This window comes from Dendrobates tinctorius, unplaced genomic scaffold (genome assembly GCF_039654945.1).
Source record: "Dendrobates tinctorius isolate UK_male_01 unplaced genomic scaffold, ASM3965494v1 ptg000199l, whole genome shotgun sequence".
NCBI lineage: Eukaryota > Metazoa > Chordata > Amphibia > Anura > Dendrobatidae > Dendrobates > Dendrobates tinctorius.
Genome location: NW_027361866.1, coordinates 9418934 through 9443007, shown reverse-complemented (window position 1 = coordinate 9443007; position 24074 = coordinate 9418934). Strand labels below are relative to the sequence as shown.

At 39.7% G+C, this 24074-nt stretch overlaps 1 protein-coding gene across 5 annotated transcripts in view; it reads left to right on the top strand.

Moving 5' to 3' along the window:
- FN1 (fibronectin 1) overlaps positions 1-24074 on the top strand; it is a 75348-nt gene that overhangs the window by 19046 nt on the left and 32228 nt on the right. For 3 of the 5 annotated variants that reach the window (XM_073553227.1, XM_073553226.1, XM_073553225.1), the window contains exons 8-26: positions 105-284; positions 539-715; positions 993-1145; positions 2324-2452; positions 3637-3777; positions 6024-6145; positions 7505-7679; positions 10684-10860; positions 12106-12234; positions 12630-12719; positions 12813-13007; positions 13800-14072; positions 14164-14430; positions 15463-15557; positions 16540-16708; positions 16801-16887; positions 18827-19018; positions 20864-21136; positions 23437-23619. In XM_073553227.1, the coding sequence (XP_073409328.1) occupies positions 105-284; positions 539-715; positions 993-1145; positions 2324-2452; positions 3637-3777; positions 6024-6145; positions 7505-7679; positions 10684-10860; positions 12106-12234; positions 12630-12719; positions 12813-13007; positions 13800-14072; positions 14164-14430; positions 15463-15557; positions 16540-16708; positions 16801-16887; positions 18827-19018; positions 20864-21136; positions 23437-23619 (3207 nt within the window). The remainder of the gene's footprint in view (positions 1-104; positions 285-538; positions 716-992; positions 1146-2323; positions 2453-3636; positions 3778-6023; positions 6146-7504; positions 7680-10683; positions 10861-12105; positions 12235-12629; positions 12720-12812; positions 13008-13799; positions 14073-14163; positions 14431-15462; positions 15558-16539; positions 16709-16800; positions 16888-18826; positions 19019-20863; positions 21137-23436; positions 23620-24074) is intronic. The other 2 variants (XM_073553229.1, XM_073553228.1) reach the window with 1 other exon arrangement.

The following is a 24074-nucleotide window of genomic DNA, read 5'->3' as shown; positions in this document are numbered from 1 at the left end:
AAATAAAAAAATATAAATTTAAAAAATGAAAACAAAATATATGTATATAGATACTGGGATGCTGAAGAACTATTTAACATCCTGATTTTTGTCTTTTCAAACAGTTGCAGTTGGGACATATGGTGGCAATTCTAACAATGAGCCTTGTGCAATCCCATTCATACATGATGGCAGAACCTACTATTCGTGTACGACCGAAGGCCGGCAAGATGGAAAACTCTGGTGTGCAACTACATCGAACTATGACGAAGACAAGAAATATTCCTTCTGCACAGAACAACGTGGTGAGCCAATAGCGATGGGAGCATTAGTTGGTGAATTATAGAACCAGACAAGACGTTTTCTTGTGTATGAAATATTGCCTCATTATTTTCTGTTGGTAATTAACGCTGGCAGTTGACCATTCCAAAGTGGCGCCCTGACAGGCTTTAATTTTCAGGAACCAGAGTGCACTTCAATTTTTAAGGAAACTCAGTTTTTATGATATGATTGCCTAGTAGAGCAGTAATTTTATTTTTTTTTTTTTTCCCTTCTTTAGTCCTGGTTCAGACAAGAGGCGGTAATTCAAATGGGGCCATCTGTCACTTCCCCTTCCTGTACAACAACCGCAATTACACAGACTGTACCTCAGAGGGCCGCCGCGACAATATGAAGTGGTGCGGGACGACTCTTGACTACGACGTAGACCAGAAATTTGGCTTCTGTCCTATGGCCGGTGAGGATCTTTTCTTAAAAATGTCTTTGGGTATCCTTTTATTATATAAATTGTCCCTGGTGTTTGTGTGTGGGTTGTTTTTTTTTTTTTGTTTTGTTTTTTTTTAGATATGTGTCGTACAGCGAATGGTGGTATTGCATGTCCTGTGTGGGCCTGCCAAGAATAAATGTGGTGTACTGTACTTATTTTCCTATGTTCCTATGTATAGCAAACTAACCACATGACGGACCTTAGCATTCATAACTTGTGGTGACTTTATTTTTCTCTTTCATTATAGCTCATGAAGAAATCTGTACCACCAATGAAGGCGTTATGTACCGTATCGGAGATCAGTGGGATAAAATGCATAACTTGGGTCACATGATGCGGTGTACATGTGTTGGCAATGGCCGCGGAGAGTGGAACTGCATTGCATATTCACAGCTCAAAGGTACGGGATCAATTTTGGATTCAGTGATTAAGGCTTACTCTATACTTTTTTTTTTTTTTTTTGCCTTATTTTGTACAAGAATTTCAGTTTTTATTAAGGTGTATTCATTTATATATGTTTTAATGGGGTCGTCCACTAATTGGACAACCCCTTCTCATTCCTTATGTTTGGCCCTGTTACAATAAAAACACCCATCCTAAACTGTGGTATCGGCACTCAGTCCCGGTGCTTGCGTGAGGCCGTGAAGTCACATTGAGCTCTGCACCCAATCAGCACCTGCTTCGCTGTCCAAGCCTTCAGAGTAATTGACCATCAGCAGGAGGTCAGGGCTGCGGCTGCCCTCGCTTCCTTTTAACGGGACCAAACCTTGTGAATGAGAAGAGGATTCCTAGTAGTGAACAGCCCCTTTAAAGTCATGCCGTAAAAAAATGCAAGCTGCATGCATTATATGACGAAAAACCTCATTCTTGTTAGTTGAACAGAGCATGTCTGCTCCGTTTCCTTCTTCCCGCCGTAGTTTTTCTTCTATTTGTAGTGAATTGATGCCATATTCCTTATATTCACTTTTCAGTATGCCAAGATGCACATTACTTAGGAGTCTAGACTCTGAACTCAGAGTTATAAAAGCCTTCTTAGAAGTGTTCATAATAAAAAATATCTGGCAGAATTATTTATTTTCTTTATTTTATTACTGAGAAATTCAAGCTGGATAGCTTGGCGTAATGTTCTGTGTGTGTGTATGTGTGTGTGTGTGTGTGTGTGTGTGTGTGTGTATATATATATATATATATATATATATATATATATATATATATATATATAGTACCAAATTGCTGTGTTAATATGACAAACGCGGTTTATTCACTAGAGCAGTGTTCCCCAACTCCAGTCCTCAAGAACCACCAACAGGTCATGTTTTCAGGATTTCCTTAGTATTGCCTAGGTGATAATTGCATTACCAGGACAGGCAAGAATTCCATCACCTGGGCAATACTAAGGAAATCCTGAAAACACGACCTGTTGGTGGCTCTTGAGGACCGAAGTTGGGGAACACTGCACTAGAGCCTTTTGTTGAGCAAAGCATTTGAAATGTACAAGGGCGTAAATGGTATCCTGTGACTTGCTGTGATTTATTTTTATTCTTATGATTGTCATTTTCTCTTTGCCTTGTGTTACAGACCAGTGTATAGTGGATGGTGTCACTTATGATGTTAATCAGTCTTTCAACAAATATCATGAAGAGGGACACTTGATGAACTGCACGTGCTTTGGTCAGGGACGTGGCCGATGGAAGTGCGATGCTGTGGGTATGTAACTTTTGGTGCTTCATAGGCTAAATGGAAATCTCCATGTGGTGTTCTATGAAATTTACCCTAAGGCCAGTTTCACTCATGCAGACAATTATGGTCCAGATTGGCCGTGGGTCTTCTGACCTGTACACTATTGCCTTATATATGCCTTTTGGCTTTCTATGTACCCAAGCAGTGATGTAACTTGAAGCTTGTGGGCCCTAATGCAAAATTATCAATAGACCTAACTATCGGGTCTGTAATAGAATTGGTCTTCTTGGATGGACCAAAGTGACCATTTGATCGTTATAGGACCACAGCATGTTCCGACTAATGTCCTAAATCCCCTATTTCCACTTCTTCCTGTGTGATCTTCTTCTTTCTAGATATACTGTAATTGCACTACTTAATAGTCCTGAGCTAAATCCCTTAAATGATGTCTCTGTGCTACTGGGGGTGGATGAGGGCAAACGCTGCGATAAGATCTCATCTGTTTATTCAATCGGTGCTTGCTAAACCCTGTGGATTTTCATCTGTTTTCTTTGGCCAGCATTCAATGAGTTGATGTCTCTCAGGGCACAGTTCACATAAAATGCTAAAGCTCACTGTATGAAGTTCTTTTTATATTTCTGAGTAAAATCTTCACGTTCTCAATTGACCAGAAAATTGTCATTTGTTTTTTTTTTTTTTTTACTATACTCTTAAGAGCATGAAGTAGACTCTTAAGTTCTCCATACAGATTAGATGTATATAGACTGACCACGCTGAATTCAGCAGGACTGGCCAAAGATCTAACGTGTTTGGGGCGCCTCCCAACTCTGTGCAGTCAGGAGGATTGTGGAGTGGGCAATTGGATTTTAAGTGCTGTATCTTTTTTTTTTTTTTTTTTTTTTTTTTTTTTTATCGGATTGGTGCTGGATCCACTCTAATGGATGATTAAAGAACATAGCCTAAAAACATATGCATGATCACACGTGTACTGAGTGGTCAGTAGAGGTCATTTTTGGCTGATAACTATCTAATGTTTATGGCCGGCCCTCGACACTGTGTAGAAAGATTGTGAGGAACCTCCCTCTGACAGCCTAATGGGGGCATGTGGACAGGGGTTGTCTTCAAGCGACAATCCCACTAATTCTGTCTATGAAGAAACTATACAGATGTGCTGAAAATATTGACTTGCTTGGCTTTTTATCACATTACAGATCAATGCCAAGAGACTGAAACGCGAAACTTCTATCAGATTGGGGATTCTTGGGAGAAAAATGTAAATGGAGTCAGCTACCAATGTTATTGCTATGGCAATGGAATAGGTGAATGGCATTGCCAACCTCGTTCTTTCCCAGGTTAGTGAGAACACTTTATTTGTAATTTGCACTAAGCCATGCAGTCTTAGCCCCCTCATGATAATATTTGTATGTTACAGCACACCAATCCTTCCATCTTGTATTTTACTGACTTTGTAGCAAACTGATCTCAGTGTGTGGGATGCTGCAACTAATGAACAAAGTTCAGGTCAATGTCCCACCGTGACCAACTTTGCAATAGTCAGTAATTCCAGGAATAAACAAAATTCCGAACAAGAGCTGCTACCCTTGGTTTTATTCAAGCAGAACAATAAGTCAGCTATTAGGATTTTGATATCCAGAATGGACAAGAGTAGAATGAAGTCAGCGAAGATGGCAAAGGATGATGTCTTCCCCCTTTATAAAATGGAATGATTTTAAATTTCTCTTCCAATCTTATACTAATCTTTTTTTATAAAATATCTACCATAGATGTTATGTTTTTAAGACATTGGTAGAGCCATTAAGCAAATAACACTATAGCAATGTGTTTGTAAAAATGAAAAAAAAGCATATAAAGGAAGTAATAACTTGGGACGTGCTGTATAGATATACCTTTAACACAGAATGTTGTGCAAGACTCTGACATTTAGACCTTGTATGTGACTCGATAGTTCGCCCCTTGTTCTGTCCAATGTTTCTACAGCTATGCTTATCCCAAGGACACTGCCTACTTGTCATACAGTTGGTCAGATGAAAAAAGAGAAAATTATATTGATCTTTTAGTACGTTCAGATTGTATCTTTTAAGTTGAAATACTAAAAGCAAAAGATGCATTCAATATTAACTGGATTCCATAAAACTAATACAAAACTAAAATTATCATTTTTGATTTTTTTTTTTTTTTTTTTTCCCTTTTCTTATTCCCTTATCTATTAAAGGCATCCACACACATTAGACTAATGTCGTGTATAGTGGCCTCCCTACTGTCCCCCGATAGATCATGATGGAGGAATCGGGCATGTTTGGTTTACAAGAAAGGAGCAAGATGTTCCGTATTAAGAACATATGTTTTCATAAACCCTTTTATTATGGTTTTCAGAAAACCTGTGTCCGCCGGCGCAGTTTGCTGTTAATAACAATGTGCTGCACGCAGTCTCCCAGGGACCAGCACAAAGTTCTTGCTGCTCCCGGCGTCTGTCATTTGCAGCTCTGAAGTCACCGATTGCGCAGCAGCTGATCATTGAGCTCAGCGTCTCCACCTGTGTGAACAGTGAAATCCGCTGAACTCGCTGCTTCGCTGTAGCCCTGTCGATGCGTCAAACTGAACTCTGCGGCTTGTGCCGTCCACACGGGGAGAGACAGAGAGCTCAGAGATTGGCTGCAGCGCTACCAATGTGATGAGGGCTGCATACAACACCCGACACCAGGAGCAGTCGTGACTCTGAGCTAGACCCAGAGAGGATGAGTAAAACACACCCTTCTACAATTTATTATATATGTGAGGGAGAAATATAGAACGGACGCACGTTGTTTAGTGAAAGCTTTGTTCTCTACAAATAACCGGTCAGGAGAGAAGAGTACTACTAAAGGGGTTTTCCCACTAACCAGTTTTTTTTTTTTTTTTTCTCCAACCAAAAGAACTTAAAACAAGCAATAATAGCTTCCACAATTGGATGTGTTTAAATAAAATATTCCTGTGCTGAGATAATCTTATGTATGTGCCCCTGCTGTGCACTGTGTAATGGTTGTGTCTGACCGTGCAGGGACATGGTGTGATCATACCACATCTCCTGGGCAGGGGAGGAAGCAAAAGAGCATACAGACAGGACAACATGGGATCACAGCTGATTCTTAGTAAAACACTTCCCTGCCTGTTTTAAAACAATATTTTATCTCAAAGAATTACCGTATTTGCAATCCCATGCTGTAATGTCTGTATATTCCCCACACACACACCCCTGCCCAGTAGCTGGGGTGTGATCAGAACAATGTCCCTGCACGGTCAGGCACAGCCATTACACAGTACACAGCAGGGGCACATTTATAGGATTATCTCAGCACAGGGACATTTTATTTGAACACATCCAATTTTGGAAATTATTATTATTCCAAGATCTATTGATTAAAGTGAACTTTTGTTTGTGAGAAAACCCCTTTAAGAATAAATAATTGCCGTCCAAAAGTTGGCTTGGGAGAATAAAGGTTTCATCATACATTGGGTTCTCTTGTGAGTTTAGATTGTAGGATTATTTATGTCCCGTTTTCTTCTGTTAAATAATGTGCAATTCCAATTTCTTTAACAGCTGGAGCTGGACCTGTACAAGTAATAATCACAGAAAATGCTAACCACCCCAACTCGCACCCTATTCAGTGGACTGCTCCACAGCAATCGCACATCAAGCAGTACGTCCTGCGCTGGAAACCTGTAAGTCTCACTAAACCAATAAACACAATTTTACTTAAATACAATGGAAGTTGTATCTTCTGTAGACTTCCTGTTATTAATAAACTAATAGGAATATAAATATTAAAAGGAAACGGTCACCTGTTTTTCCCCATATAATGTAGGTCTTAGTGGTGCTGGCCCTATGTGACAGCATTCTAGAATGCTGTATATATGCCCCCCGGTGAGCTCCGCATAACACAAAGCTTTTATTCTACTCGGCTACAGTGCGGTCTGGTCTTGATATGGAGCCTCCTTTCTTCTTGCGATAGCCGTCCTACACAGTGTCCCCCATCGCGCCCGTGTGTAGGAGCACTACTCTCTGCCCATAGCAAAGTACATGTGCAGGTAAAGACCAAAGAGTGCCAGCACATGCAGACTACAGTACTGTGCTCTTCCCTCGTCTCAAGCTTTCTAAATAAGTCAAGCTGTTAAAAGGAGTGACAAGATTATTCTTCTGTCGTTTACCACTCAGAAAATGCTCTATATCTTACAATATAGGTCATTGGGAACACTCCAAATATGCCCAGATGTCTTTTGAGAGTTTTTCCATCGATGTTGCTTAAAAAGAAGCCCTCTCAGCTTCTTCCTTCAACCAAGGGGGCAAAAAAAGGCCTGGATGACACACAGAAAAAAACAATCACAAACAAACTTGGGAAAACTCTCCATAAAGGAATTGAATCAACACAACATAAGCTTAAAGGGGTATTTTCATATTCAAAATCCTATCCCAATATGTAGTAGGTGTAATAATATGAGCAAATACCTCCAATTAGAAATGTAGTATAGTTTTTCTAATTCCTTATGTCTTTTGCCTTATGTGCAGGCAATGCAGGACCTTATGTATCCATGGTTACAACCACTAGCAACTAGCAAACTGTCACTTCATCAGTGGTTGTAACCATGGATACCTAACATCCTGTAATGCCTGCACATGATGAAAGAGCCATCGCACATCAAAAAAAACTATACTACATTACTAATTGGAGGTATTTGCTCATGTTATTGCTATAATCTCAGCATGTGTGCTCAAGTTTAAAAAGTTGCATACAGATAGCCAAATAGAAATTCCTCCAAAAACTCCCCAAAAATTGGTGTATTTCCTGAAGTGGCTTCCAATTGAAAAACGCATTCCTGAATGCCTTGAAAATATCCATCTGCACATAGCTGTTGGAAATACCAGTGACTGGGCAAGCAGTTTCTGCATTTTTAGATTTTCCAAGATTAGAACATGGAGTCTGGTCAGCTGAGTTTCTACTGAAGCAAGATTTCCTGGCTTTTTTTATGCCAGATTTTTTTTGTTGTTTAAGCTTCTAATTTTTGCCTATTTGCCTTTCTTAGAAACATAGACAAGGTCCCTGGAAACAAGCAACCATTCCTGGACACCTAAATTCCTACACCATTTCTGGCCTGAAACCAGGCGTGCTTTATGAGGGACAACTGGTCAGTGTCCTCCAGTATGGACAGAAGGAGGTTACCAGATTTGACTTCACTACCACCTCTACCACACTGGGAGGTAAGGACTACATTCGCTTATAATCACTCTTGGGCCGCCTTCATATGTACGTGTAGCATCTGTTTTTACATGTACCGGAGACACGTATCCACACGTAACTGTTAAATCATATGGTGAGCTACACATGTTTTACACTGACCACTTGTCCACTTTTTGATAGACCATGTGTCCATTTGAACCACACGTATACATGTGCGTTTTTTCTGGCAGCATGGAAGACAAGGGCCAATACAATGCAATGGTTCCGTGTAAATGCATACAGCACACGCACCTGTGTGACAAGTACCAGAATAAAATGCATTCAAGAAATTCCTGTGGCTTTTTTTTTTTTTTTTTTTTTTTGTGTTGAAGATGTGTAAAGATAATGGATAAATATCCATCAGATATATAATTTGTGCTTTGCATGTGTAGCTTATTGTACGTGTATTAACCAAATGAGTAAGAAACAATGACGTTGGGAACCCTTTTCATGTTTGCTAACCAGCAAAACTAAAGCATAGAGCTGATATTATCAGGCTGGGAAGGTTCCTGGTTATTCTGGCCCTTTGCCTTGGCTCTTCCTGGTGCGTTGGCAACCGGGGTAATGGTGCTTGGTCGATGTCAGCTGTGAATTGTCAAAAAACACTGCTACATCAAGCCCTGGTGTTAGTAATAGAGAGGTGTCTGAGTTTACCCCCCCCCCCCCATTACTAACCCAGTAGTAAAGAAACACAAATAAAAACATACTGTTTTGAAATACTCCCCCCCCCCACATTTTCCCTGGTTCACCACTTTACTAAAGAAAAACCATCCCACACAGGTCAGACGTAGTCCCGCTAATTGGCTGTCCAAGGCCTGTGGAGGCATGTTCTGAAGCTCTAGAAGTTTTGCAAACAACCACTTCTGGGTCACTCAGCGCTGCATGAGACCCTGCGACTCTGAAGAGCGGTAATTTTCCCCCTCGTCAGACGTTCCGGGTCACGACGGATCTATGTATTATCTTTGCACAATATATTTTCCAGTATTTCTACGGTGTTTTTAAATTACAGTGAACAGACAAAATAAACCTCTAAACTACAAAACTAGAGTGGGGTAATGAGAGAGGGATGTAAGGGAAAACAAAATTTTAATAGTGAGGGAAAGGAAAAGAATAATAGGGAAAGCAACAAGTAAACACAAATAAACTGTATTCAAGAAATTCCTTTTTATTCCGGTATGTGGCACACGGATGGCCAACTGGAAACCACACATAACACAAATGGCCCTTTTTCTTAAAAAAAAAAAAAAAAAAATTTGTGAACGGGGCCTTCTGATATATATATATATATATATATATATATATATATATATATATATATATATATATATATATACTGTGCGTATACATACATACATACATACATACATACCTTAAGGTTGCGTTAAAAAAAATAAAAAAAAAATCTAAGGGTCACGATGACAATTGGACGTGAAATTCATTGATATTTTTTTTTTTTTCATTAGCTTTACACAAAGAGGCAAGTAATCATCAAAAAGAATTAGGTAATTTACACCTCTCAGCCAAGGAGTTGCTCTTTTATAAACCTGACACCTAAGTTAGCTCTTATCTAGACATTTGGTTTGTAGCTTTAAGGCTTAGGGTCCCGTTGCACATAGCGACGCTCCAGCGATCCCGACAACGATTCGACCAGGTAAGGATCGCTGGTACGTCGCTAGTAAGCTGTCAAACAGGCAGATCTGCTCAACGACGCAGCAACAATACGGCGATCCATAGAACGACCTCGGCGGTTGTTGGGACCTTGTCACACAGCAGCTATTCTGACGACGCAGACCTCGATAGGCGTGCTTCAGCGTTGCCTTTTCCACGCCCCTCTGCTCCAATTGGTGGCCACTACTGCGCTATCACTACGCGGTTTGCTTCAGCTTCCCTGTCCGAGTCGCTAGTGCGCTATTTATTCGTGGATCCACAATCACTGTCATGGGGACACCCGACTATTATAACTGTACATATTAAATGTTATGATTGCATATAATTGATAGCTGAACTATAAAGGGAAAAGCTACAAAGATCCTAATTTGAGACCACCAATCGGAGCTGAGGGGGCGTTGAAAAGACAAGGCAAAATGACACCTGCGTCCATGAGTTCTGAGGTCGCTCGTCGTTGTTATGGTGTGAAACACAGCAATGCATGCTGGCCAGCGGGACACCAATTATCAAAAAATGGCCTAGGACATTTGAGCATTATCAGCGGGGGGCCGGTCGCCGCTATGTGTCACACGTAGCGAGATTGCTGGCGAGGTCGCTGTTGCGTCACAAAACCTGTGACGTTTCAGCAATCTCGCTAACAATCTCGCTATGTGTGAAGTACCCTTTAGACTGCTTCAAAGAACCAAAAAATGGGTTTTCACACTTTTGAGGCTATGTGCCCACGTTAGCGTTTTAAACGCTCAGAAAATCGGACTTCTTCCCAGAAACCGCGCGTTTTTGATGCGTTTTTTTTTCTGCGCAGTTTCTGAGAGCATTGGAAATAGCTAAAAATGCAGAAAATGAGCATGCTGCGCTTTCTGAGCGGTTAAAAACGCGTGCATTGGCACAAAAAGCCAAAAATGCATTAAACTTAATGGGAAGCTTATTTTAAGCGTTTCTGAAGCGTCTGATCCGACACACGCTTCAAAAACGCTTAAAAAAGCAACGTGGGCACACAGCCTTAATATTTGGACACAGAATGTTTTTGTTAAATAGTTTTACCATATTAACTCCACACAACAAACAAGAAGTGTAGTCATATTGTTAAAATCGACTAATATACATTCCATTCTTTTGTAATAAATGGTTCTTCTTAAATCTGAGAGAGAAAATGTGAATGGTCACTAGAAACTGTACCTGGAGTAATAGAATTGGTGTTTTATCTGTGGGTTGTGTTTTTTTTTTTTTTTTTTGTTTTTTTTTCTGAATTTCTATAAAGTGCAGCCTACAACATAACTGATTATATGCTTCATATAAATGAAACCTCTTTATTTTAAGGTCCAACACAAACCGGAGAAACCACTCGCCTTCCGCCACTGGTGGCCACTTCAGAGTCTGTGACGGAGATCACCTCTAGCAGCTTTGTGATCTCTTGGGTCTCTGCCTCTGATACAGTCTCTGGATTCCGTGTTGAATATGAGCTTAGCGAGGAGGGAGAAGAGAAGCGATATTTGGGTAAGTGGCTGTTATTTCTGTCTGAGTGTCATTGCTGGACTAGTAGTGTGAAGAGTTCTTCACTGACATATCTTACTTTCAAGATAGTTTAAAAAGGCCTGTGTTTTGTTTTTTGTTTGCGGGGGAGAGATGGATGAAGTATAAAAATTCATGAATATTTGGTTAAGTAACTCTTTGGAATGTTCTCTGATCGTAGTGATGGCACCGTTCATGTACATACCATCAGCAGTATGTGTTTCTTATACATGAGCTGCAAAGGGTCATTCGTTTCTTATAAAAAAAATATTAAAATATTAAAATATTAAAGTATATCTTTAGTCTTTGCTCATCCTCTGCTTGTCTCTTGTGGGTTCCCAAATGTGGTTGGATTTATTTTTTTTTCCTTTCATATTGCCAACACATTCCTTATTACTATATAGTCAGCATTTACATCCTTATTCATTTGTAGCCCGGGACAATAAATTTAGGTTTTCATTAGACTAACTGGCCATGCACCGTTGAAAAGAAACCTGATGATCTACCTCTTACCACAAGCCTACTAACTGCAGTAACCCCCGTTCCATCATACCGCTGCATGACCTGCTCTACCCTCATCTACTGTATCCCCACCCATCCCTTGTAGACTGTGAACCTTCACGGGCAGGGTCCTCTCTCCTCCTTGACCAGTCGGTAACTCGTATTGTTTAAGATTACTGTACTTACTTGACTTCATTATGTATACCCCTTTTCACATGTAGAGGTCCATGGAATAAATGGCTTATTATTGTAGTCTCTACTAAATGTTAAAAACATGGATATGTATACTTTGCTCGTAGATTATTGGAACTGTGTTGACTTGACATGCATTCAGTGGCCCAATAGTCCAGATATGCAGCCGTTTTTAGAAGTCTTTTTTTTAAAAAAAAAAAAAAAAAACACAATTGCCATTTGGAGGTTCCCACTTTTTTAGGCCAGTGATTTGTATGCCTGGTTGACTGTGGTTGGTACTACATTTGGGACAAGCCGCGGTACCAGGACAGTCTATCACGTCAACAATAAAGGATATTGGGCACTGTCAAAAGTGCTGAGGCACCTTTATGAATCTGATTGTTTGGTGAAGTCTAATCCCTATGAATCATTTCTTGGTCATAATTAGGATGGGCTAGCAATGTTTGGAATTCAGGAGAACGTCTTTTTAAGAGAAGAATATTTTCCTATAGAAAGTATTTCTTTACTCATGAAAACTTTATTTATTTTTCATTGTAGATCTTCCGAAAACTACTACATCTGTTAACATCCCAGACTTGCTGCCTGGCCGAAAATACAACATCAATGTGTATGAGATTACTCAGGAGGGTGAACAGAGCCTAATTTTGTCCACATCTCAGACAACTGGTGAGTATGACCACCCATGTAATGTAGTGCAAACTGTAGGAAAACGAAGCGCAAATGGGGTCTCATCCCACGTTATACAGTATGCAATTTTGATCAAAAACTGCTCACCTGGTGGTGTAGAGACAAGGCTTATATGTCAGCTGCCGCAGATCCAAAGGCCGGCTAGCGACCTAATAGGAGCTATCATCAAGGAAGATTGTGGACTATATCCGCGCTGCCAGACAATTTAGGATGCAAAACAAGGTTAAAAGACAGTGGTTTATTCAACGTCATATATGACTTCTTCCTCAGGAAATACCACAAAAACAGTCTGCTTGATGATAGCACCCATGTAATGTGAAAGATGGTTCTACCAATATTATGAGAACTTCATTCATTTTTATCTTGTTCCTTAGCCCCCGACAGTCCCCCAGACTATACCATTGAACATGTTGATGACACTTCTATTGAAATCACCTGGACCAAACCTCAAGCTCCTATCACAGGTGAGACCTTTGCCGCCGGTTTGCTACCCATAGTTTACAGTAGCCTTTGATACCTGCTTAGTAAGGATTAATTGGGGTTTCTTACTTCCTTAGGCTACAGAATTATCTACGCTCCTACTGTCGAAGGCGCTAGCACAGAGCTTATCCTGCCAGACACAGCAACTTCCGTGACTCTCACCGACCTCTTTCCTGGTGTTGAATACAACATTACAATTTATGCTGTAGAGGACAGCCAAGAAAGTGCCCCTATAGTCTTCCAAAAGGAAACCACAGGGACCCCACAAACGGGTAAACTGCACATCATGAATACTTTTGTTGGTTGTAATTTTGCGTCTGCTCAGGGCTAGCAACTCTAGACCAGATATTCCAGCAGCGTTTGTGTGTGTGTGTGTGTGTGTGTGTGTGTGTATGTGTATGTATGTAAATGTATATATCTCTAGATTGCCAGGAACAACATGCAAATATCCCTGTTCAAAGTTTATTTTTGATGTATTGAAAGTAAACCTCCTAGGCTTTACTAATTCTGCCTAAATTTACAAAATAAATATATGTGTGTATGTGTATATAATATAATTATTTTTTTTTTTTTTTTTTTTTTTTTTTTCTTCAATGCTCAGCGCCTTAAGGAACTTAAGGCAGTCGGCCAGATATAATACAGATGCACTAACACTCCTCCTTCGTCTCCTGTCCATGTGGGTGGTGAATAAATGTCTGGAGGAGCAGAAGGATTTTATTCTATTGGCTCACATGGCGAGAGAAATAGAAAAACATTCATGTTACATGGAATATTTTTTTAACTTTATGCCAGAGCAGAAAGACATAGGCGTGCTGCCTTGGCTCTGAATTTACAGTTAATCTAGTGTATGGAAAGCTACTTAATGGCCGGAGAGCCTGGATTATTCCTAAATGGAGATTTTTCAAAATTGTGTTTACATAAACTGAAATTATGATGTTTGATAACTTTTTGAAACTTTGCTTTTTTTTTTTTTTATCTCCACATTTACAACCAGTATCACATAGAGGGCAATGAGTATGCTTAATGATTAAGTGATGTTTTTCCTTTGCATTTTTTTTATGCAGTGATTGTTCCATCACCCACTGAACTGCAGTTACTTGAAGCATCTGATGTAAAGATCGTAATCTCATGGAACGCCCCACCAAGTGATGTTTCTGGGTACCGTGTTGTGGTGGCACCAAGCAGTTCTCCAGATCAAGAGCCTTACACCCTACCAGTCAGCAGAAGCACTTTTGCAGAACTTATCAATTTGCGTCCTGGAACCAACTACAGATTTAAAGTTTATGCTGTCAGTCGTGGACAAGAGAGCGAGCCACTTGTGGGCGAGTTTCCAACTAGTAAGTTTATTATTTTGAGTAGTTATTTATACGTTATATATAAACACTCGACAAATGCTCATTTAGGTGTCTCTAAATTTTTCACATCTAGAATTGGATTCTCCTCGCGATTTGAACTTTGAGGACTTGACGGAATCTTCAGTCCTTATCGTCTGGACCGCTCCTCGTTCTCAGATAGGTCGCTACCTTCTTTCACTGGGTCAGACCCGTGGAGGTCAACCTACTCAGTTTAATGTGAATTCCCCTGCAACAAGTTATAAAATTAAAAACTTGCAACCTGGCACTGAGTACACCGTCTCTCTGATTGCCCTAAAAGGAAACCAGCAAAGTAACCCAACTACTGGAATATTCTCAACCTGTAAGTATAAAAGATGAATAAAATACATTTTTATTATATCTAAAGTAGTTTATTGTCTAATAAAACTATTCTGTTTATAACTTTTATTTACGGTACTTGCTTATATAGCGCCATTAGTTTCCACAGCTCTATAGAGACATCATCATTGTCCCCAACAATCTGCATTTCCTATCTGTATGTCTTTCGAGTATGGCAGAAAACCCAATAACTCCTTGGTGGGCTTTGAACCCAGGACCCCAGTTCTGCAAAGCAACAGTGCTGCTAACCACTGAGCCACCATGCTGCATCTACCATTCTATTTCTCCCTGAAGCTGCATGTCTTACTAGTGTTTTCTATCCTTCAGACCCATATAACTGTTCATAAATCTGAATGTTTAGTTAGAAAAGCTTGGTTCAGTATTAATCCAATAAGCCTTTCTAGGCAAACCGCAAGGCATCCTCTGTACCTGGGCTATGAATCCGTTACACACCTCTTCTATCTTACTCCTGCTACATATATGCAGCAATGAAGGGTTAAACCAGATAGTATTCTAGGAATGTATCACTGTCCAGCTAGGAAATCTCCATACTCTTTCTTGTGTCCTCTTACTAGACTTGCACATTACACTTTTCATTTCTAATTTTCTTCTTTTCAGTTTGATGTTTTGCATGTAGTGATATAAAAACACCACTTGACTGTTCTTCAAATAGCTGAGTGGGTTACGGATTTGCCTGGCCTGTTGGATGTGAAAAGCAAAGCGGAATATTTTGTGATCTTGGCAGCGATTGAGTAACCACTTCAAGTGGTCAGCCGGATGTAGGTTCAAGCGAATAAGGCCTTGTTGAACTAACCTCATGAGACTCATAAGAGGGGTCTGGATCACAGACTCTGAGAACAGACTGCAGTAAACATCCTGTACAATCCCCTTGGGCTTAATCTGTGTGGCGGATTTATATAGGCATAGCTATAGAGAGTGTGGAAAAAGAGTGTAAATTTCCCTGAATACCTATATCTTTACACTTTGTCCTGGCTTTTTTTTTCCCCATTTGTAGTGGAACCTGTGGGATCAATCCCTCCTTACAGCACTGAAGTTACAGAGACCACCATAGTCATTACTTGGACTCCTGTCCCCAGGATTGGATTTAAGGTAACAGACTGCAGCTTATCTCCGTCCATGTTTGTTCCCAACAAGTATCCACATGACACGTGAATGAGGTCCTCTTCACAAAATAACACTTATACTGACCTCCGCTTTGGGCGCTGTTCCAGCGGTGTCGACACTTGAGTCAAAATGTGAAGTCACGCGATCTCTGCCCCCAATCGGTGTTTGCTTCTCTCTTTCCGACTTCAGACGAATCGGACATCAAGCGGAAACCAAATCTATGGCTGGCTGCTCACTTAATCTTTATGTTTGATACATCTGAAGGCGGGGAGAGTAAAGCTGACACCGGTTGGAGCGCAGAGATCACTTGACCTCTCAATGTGACGCAAGTGCTGACACTGTTGGAAAGTGATGTTGCTTTACTAGGAGCAAGCATGCTAATTGAGAGAGTGTCATCTGAGTAGTGGACAACTCCTTGTAACTGTGTTATTTTGATTCATAAGCTAAAATTTATCCATTAAGCTGTATATGTCAAGAAAAGTTCATACCCTATATGCTTAATGAAGGCCTGTGAGTCAAGTATGTTTTTTTATTTTTTAACGAACTGTAGTGGAATGTGCGTTTAATTGTGAGGCTTTCCAGTCTACTCAATGTGATGGGGCATATATCCTAATCTACCATGGTTCTGTTCTGCCCTTAGTGACAAAGTAGCACTGCTAAGTCCACATTAACACTTCTGGCTTTTTATTTATTTTTTATTTCACTATCCGCAAAAAGAAAATTTTATATCTTTTGGAAGTTGAAAGTATCCTATGCCAAGACATTCATGTCACACAACCGATAAACTACTGAAATACCTGAATTGGTGGTCTATAAAATCTGATATAATTAATATTATAATATATCCTTTTTTTTTTTTTTTTACCATGCTTTCATTTAGGAGGGTGGTGAGTATTCTTTGATACTGGGCTTTGTTCCATGCAACAAAACTTATCGGCTTTAACTTTGTGTAATTTCATTTTACTAGTTGGATGTACGTCCAAGCCAAGGCGGTGAAGCGCCCAGAGAAGTTATCTCCGAGTCCGGCAGCATTGTCATCTCTGGCCTGACCCCAGGTGTTGAGTACACCTACAGTATCTCTGTTCTAAAGGATGGTGAAGAAAGTGAATCTCCTATCACAAAGTCTGTGGTGACACGTAAGGATAAGTGATTTCTTTATATACTGTATTTGTTTTAGCCTTGTTTTTTTGCAATGTAAATGTAATTTTGTTCCTTTCATTTGTAACAGCCCTCTCTCCTCCAACAAACTTGCGCATCCAGCCAAGTCCAGATTCTATTACTTTGACAGTCTACTGGGACAGAAGTACATCTCCAGGTAATGGCTTTAGCTATATCTGTCTGGAATCCTCTATTTTAAAGTTATTTAATTTATAGAATATCCACAGTTTATTCCATAAATAACAGATGGTGGACCTGTATATTGAAAGACGTGGGATCCCCTAACCCCTGTTGGTAACTCAAAGCAACCGCTTGCGGTCTTGTGTGCTTCCCTCTAATAACCCGTGTTGGTGCTCTAGAAAATGTTAGCTTTTTGTGTAACACCCTTGGACTTTTTAATGGAAAAATGGCACGGTTGAACACGGTTTGCATCTTTAAGGCCAAGTTCACCTGTTCGTATTTGCGTCTTACAATACATGATGTAACATGCATGACATATATGCCCTATTTGTTTGAAATAAGGACCCCCATCAGAATTGCTGGTTTGGTCAACAAATTGGATGATACATTGAACAGAGCGGTGTGTGTGTGTGGTTTTTTTTTTTTTTTTTTTTTTTTTTTATTTTATTTGCTCTGCAAATTAAATGATTGTGAGAGGCTACATGGCTATGTATATCTCATTTTAGTGTGGGAAAATAAGTATTTGATACAATGCCAATTTTTGAACGTTTTCCCACCTACAAAGAATGGAGAGGTCTGTAATTTTTATCGTAGGTACACCTCCACTCTGAGTCAGAATCTAAAAATCAAAACCAGAAATTCAAATTATGATTTTTACATAATTTAAATTGCATTGTTTTGCATGAAATAAGTATTTGATCACCTACCAACCAGCAAGAATTCTGGCTCACAGACCTGTTAGTTTTCCTTTAAGAAGTTCTCCTACTCTGCACTAATTACCTGTATTAATTGCACTTGTTTGAATTCGTCATCTGTATAAAAGACCCTTGTCCACACTTGATCACACTCCAACTTCATCATGGCCAAGACCAAAGAGCTGTCTAAAGACACCAGGGATAAAATTGTAGACCTGCACAAGGCTTGGCTACAGGACAATAGGCAAGCAGCTTGGTGAGAAGGAAACAACTGTTGGTGCCATTATTAGAAAATGGAAAAACACTACATGAGTGTTTGTAGGAAGAAAAAGGAGTACAACATCCAAAAACACTGTCCCAACTGAGAAGCATGGTGGGGGGAAACATCATACTTTGGGGTGCTTTTCTGTAAAGGGGACAAGACGACTGCACCATAGTGAAGGGAATATGGATGGGGTCATGCATCAAGAGATTTTGGCCAACAACCTCCTTCTGTCAGTAATAGCATTGAAGATGGGTCATGGCTGGGTGATTCAGCATGACAATGATCCGAAACACACAGCCAGGGCAACTAAGGAGAGGCTCCATAAGAAGCATTTCAAGATTCTGGAGTGTCCATGCCAGTCTCCAGACCTGAACCCAATAGAAGATCTCTGGTGGGAGCTAAAACTCCATGTTGCCCAGTGACAGTGTCAATATCGCACTGTCTGTTGTGCTCAACTTGTAATTGCTCTGCAGTGAGATAAGAGCAGAGCAATCACTACATCTCTCAGAGGTGTAGCCCAGAACAGGCAGGCTGCGCTAAGCTATGGTGGGGGCATATTCTTTCTTTTTCTGTATTGCTGCCCTCTCATGATTGGTCAGCATCCTACAGGGAGACGTACACTCCCCCAGTGAAAACTGTCAAATAACTTTTTTTTTTTTTTTTATACTTTAGCTGGATGTTAACTCATTTTGTGCCACATACTTTGTTTGTTAATATCTGCAACTGAGAGACTATTTAAAAAAAAGTTTGTTCTAGTTGGCAGCCTGTATTACACTGTCCAAGGTCTGAGATCCTTTGACTTCTGAATACAGTAGGTGAGGTTCCTTTGGATATGCCAACTGTGCTTATTTTGAAAATGAGGGGTATTTTGTGTTTCTATTTTAGGTGATCTCTGTAAAGGCGGATTCTAAGGAAAATAAGGCAACTAAAATGATGTTTTGCTGTTTTCTCCTTAGGCGTCACTGGGTACAGAATAAGCTCCTCTCCCACGGATAGGCAGCAAGGATACCCCACTGAGGAGGATGTTGATGCAAGGCAGACCTCTTTCACCTTTGAGAGCCTTAGTCCTGGCGTGGAATATAATATCAGTGTCTATGCAGTAAAGGGAGATGAAGAGAGTTCTCCCCTTTCCAAAATTGTTACTCAAGGTAATTCTGAGATATTTAGTCTTTTTTTTTGTTTCTTTACAATTTGAGGTATCGGCTAATGGGATTGATGAATTTGTCTCTTAACAAACCATTTCTTGCATCTACCTCACTGCTTTCAGCACACTGCTATAAAATTATATTCTCAAATGGTTTTGAACAGTCAGCCATGAGCACATGTAATACACAGACCTGATGGTCGAAGTCTTCATGGTCGTAGCTTCTTAATGAGCACTTGATATGCAAGTTGCTGACAAATACAATGTCTCCTTTACCGCGTTTTGTTTGTAGAATTTGGTTTGCGTAGATAATTGATGGAGTCCAACTTATTAACAAGTGACTATGTTCTTGACCACACTACTACTTTCCAGAAATTCTAATTCACTCCATTTTTATATTTGCATTTCTATATGGCCTTGTGTTATAGTGCTGGCTATGCAAGATGCACTTTTTTTGTCATTTTTACCTCACAAGCTACATATTTATCTAAATGTGTTGGTTATACTTTGTATATATTTCTTCTGTGTTTTAAGGCTGACTCCACCTTTTTAAAACTAAATGGAAAAAGTATTAAGCCTGGAAACAGTGCAGAAAACCAAAATTGCCGCCACCATCAAGACCATACCTCATAGGTGGACAAACCTTACCATTCTGGAGCCAAAGTCTGCACTTTTAAAGGCACAGTCAAACGGCCGTATAAAAGGGACCGAGATTGGAACTCGGTTCAGACTGGCTGGCGGCTCTCTCGACCCTCGCTTTAAGACTGGCTGCTCTTTCATGACCCAAATGTGACAGCTGCAGAGCAATACAAATGGCTGTCGCGCTCTGGTTAGGAGAACCTCCAGCAAGTCCATGTAATGCATTTTGATCTCTGTCTACTTTATACGACCATCTGACTGTCCGAATTGTAATGTCTGACATCTCAGAAGTGGAAATAGTTGTTTTTAGGTGGACTTGTCCTTTAAGCATTAGTTTCTACCTTACTAATATTTGCCGTTGCAGCTTTACCATTGCTATAGGATTGACTGCACTGCTCCAAGCCAAAACATGCCAATGTGTGTCTGGAGACTTTGATATGTCACAGTCCTAGCTGTAGTTGCAAATGTGGATGACCTCTTTAAATTCTAGCATTCACTTGTATGATGACACCTAATGGTGCAGCAGAACATACACTGCAAATAATGGTGGTCAGTCCGTTTACCGGCTAATTCTTGGGCTATTCGCCTTCACATGTAGACACGGTTTAACCGTGTGTGTTCAGCCTCACCATGGCGTCTCTCCCTAGAAGCCTTTTAGGAATATAGTCCTACCTTCTGTAAAGTCTAGTAGTAGGTAGGGAGCGCTAAGACTAAAACTATATACCGTAGGTGTTTTCTAGCCATCACACAATTTGTCAGTGGGTGCAAATGATTAAATGGACACTATTGCACCTTTTATGGATGATTGATTGCATTTAGAAAACTCCTCTTTAGTCATTGATGCAGTTTTTCACATTTATCTATAGACGTTCTATTACCAATCTGATTCCAGTTGGAAATACACTGCATTAGTCAAAACCTGCTATTTGCTATAAAATGTATTCTGCAAAACCAATTGCTTACAAAGTACAGTATATTGGTTGCACATGGTGATTACATGTGTATATTGGGCTGTGGGTACTACCTGATCAAGCTTTGCAAATCTTAAGCATCAATTCCATTCAGTTTTAATTTGACTCCGACACACTTTGAGTATCAATTGCTTTTCTAGTAATTACCTGTAATTGTGTGCAATCCTTGACTGACTTGCTTTGCTTCCTTTCTTGCATCCACCAATTTTTGCTTTTCTTGACATGCATCGCCCTGCCAGAAATTCCCCAGCTCACTGATCTAAAGTTTGTCGACGTAACCGACACGAGCATTGATCTGAGGTGGACTCCCATTAAGTCCCCCACCATTATTGGCTACCGAGTCACGGTGGTTGCTGCTGGAGAGTCTGTCCCCATCTACGAAGAATTTGTGCACCCCTCAGAGGGGTATTACAAGGTCTCAGGATTGGAGCCCGGCATTGACTATGAGATCAGCGTGATAACACTCATTAACGGCGGAGAGAGTGCCCCGACCACAATCGTGCAACAAACCGGTGATTGTACACTCCTTGCAAATTTGCGAAGGCAGGGCTCTATGTGCTCACCAGCAGGACAGGCACAGGGAAATGGGTTTCTTGCCTAGTTTGAGGTCATCGGGTTTAGCTAAAATTTTAGAATTATTTGACCACTTGATGATGTTTGGTCTTGGCATAAAAAAAATTATTGTAAATCAATCGGCACCACACCTGTGGTTTAACCAAAGATTGTCATGATTTAGTATTGCCTTAGCCTTGTTTTTATGTGTTGTCTATCCATGCTGGTGATCCACCTAGAGCTTTGTCCACTGTCAGCAATGCATGAAACGTTGATAGTTCTGGCTGCAGCTTGGGTTTTGGTCCAGTTTTCTGGAATAATTTAGTTTATACATCGCTTTGGTTTTCAATTTAGATTTCATATTTACAGTGTAGTATATGCCATAAGAAAAAAAGAATCTTCTCTCACTTGTATAGCACAGACCCTTTCACAAGTTGCTGATAGTAATTGAAATTGATACACGTAAGGGGCATAGCTAGGCTTTTATTTCACGTAAGGTACAAATTGGGGTCACTGCTCCAACCCAGCCCACATAGGGTACTGGGAAGCCCCTACACTTACAACATAACGTATTAAATAAAAAAAGGGGGGGGAACTGCAAAAAAAAACCCCTCTATTAATATGGGTAGATCCACATAGAAGCCATCACTCATGATTAAACACATGAGTGGCAAAGAGCAGCAACAAAAATAATTAAAAATGGTAGAGAATGGATGTGCATCTAATTGGGCGAAGATAGTTTCTGACCTTTGTGATCCTTGTTAGATATTTTTAATTTTTGTTGCTGCTCTTTTGACATTCATGTTTTTAGTCTGAAAAATAAGCATAATTTTTTGGGGGGAAATATTAAAAGTGCTAGCTTTTTACATGGATCTACCCATAATATATTCCAATAAATAAACGCTCTGATCGAATCAAAATGGATCACATTACAACCTACTATTATGGACAAGGCTTGGTTCAAATTTATACAGGGCATTCTGAATGTATATGCCTAAATTGTATTCTGGTGTATATGGTGGCATACCTATAGACCAAAATGGGCAGGACCTGGTAAAAAAGCTAATTTACTGCAAACACCCTGCAGTAAATATATAGCAATACTGCATGAAAAGAACATGGGGTACTTGATTAACATTTTAATAAAAAAAAAAGCCATCCCACCACATCAAGGTGACCCTATTTGGGACAGTCCTAGCCTCTTGTATTAAAACCTTAGTGATGTAAATGTGAATAAGGCCCAACTAATGGACACCCTTCACATTTACATCATTTGACATATGGTAAGGTTTTAATACTAGAGGTTAGGAGCGACCCAAATAGGGTCACCATGAAGTAGTGGGATAGCTTTTATGTGTTGTTTTTTTTGTTTTTTTTTTATCAAAATTATATTAACTAAGTATCCTGTTATTTTCATGCAGTATTGCTATTGTACTGCAGGGTATTTGCAACATTTTTTTCTACACCAAAGATGAAAAACAAAATTAACAAAGGAAGAGTTGATACTGTTTTGAGGGCAAAGAGCCATCACATAAAGTATTGATTTGATTTTACATTTTTTATTTTATTCAATTTGCATTTAGATAATAAAAATAACACTTCAGTTTTTGAAAATATCTTACTTTGAAGCATTTTTTAAAATCACCTGCCTAAAACTTTTGCACAGTACTGTAACTTCAGAAATATGGACTTAATTATTTTTTTTATTAAAGTAAACCACATGCAAAAAAGTTTTGGGGTAGATTGAGGTGGTTGGACATTTTTTGGATTGTATAGTCACTCTACTGTAAAAAACTAATTGTGCAAACATTTTTAGTAAGGAAGAAAAAAAAAAAAAAGATTGCTGTTTAATCAGTGTATTGACGTCAAATGTCAAACTGATGCTGCATCAGTTTGACATTTGACGTCAATACACTGATTAAGCAGCAATCTTTTTTTTCTTTTTTTTTTTTTTTTTTCTTCCTTACTAAAAATGTTTGCACAATTAGTTTTTTACAGTAGAGTGACTATACAATCCAAAAAATGTCCAACCACCTCAATCTACCCCAAAACTTTTTTATGATGTCGCATCTATAGGGGGATAGTACTTTTAGACCTCAATATAAAGAAATCCAGCGAGAATTACTTTTAAACTAATATTTAGGCAATACTCTTAGCATTACTATTATGTTAGTAATATAAGTGATGCTAATAAAATATTGAGGTGCGTGGTCATTGGAATGACTTTGTAACTTTCTTTTTCGTTGTTGCACACTCTTAGCTGTGCCACCCCCAACGCACTTGCGCTTCACCAACACTGGCTCTGACACAATGCGCGTCACTTGGGCGCCGCCAACATCCATCGCGCTTTCCAGTTTTATTGTGCGCTTCTTTCCCGTGAAGAAACCAGATGACATCACTGAGCTGACCATTTCTCCATCTGACAACATGGTTGTCCTAACAAGTAAGATTGCACCTTTGGGATGGATTTTGAGATTTGGCAAGACTAATGACTAGTGATGAGCGAATGCGCTCACATAAGGTATTCTCCACCATGATCTGGTGCTAACAGAGTGTCTTCAGCGTGCTCAAAAAAAATGTTTGCATCCCCACAGCTGCATGTCTCGTGGATGTTCGACAGCCGCTACATATGCAGGGATTGTCTGTTAGAGGCTGTCTAACATCTGCGGGGACTCAAACATATTTTTCGAGCATGTCAAAGAGATTCTTAGCACATGAGCATGCTCTGATAACACCTTATCCCAGCAAGTTCGCTCATCACTACTACGAACCGTGGCTTTTCCCTGTCTTCTATTTATAGTGTAGAGATTTTGTATCTAATTGTCCAGTATGAATATTTGCACACTTTAATCTGCTACTTTAATCTGTTTTGGTTCTTGTTTTAAATTTTTTTTTTTT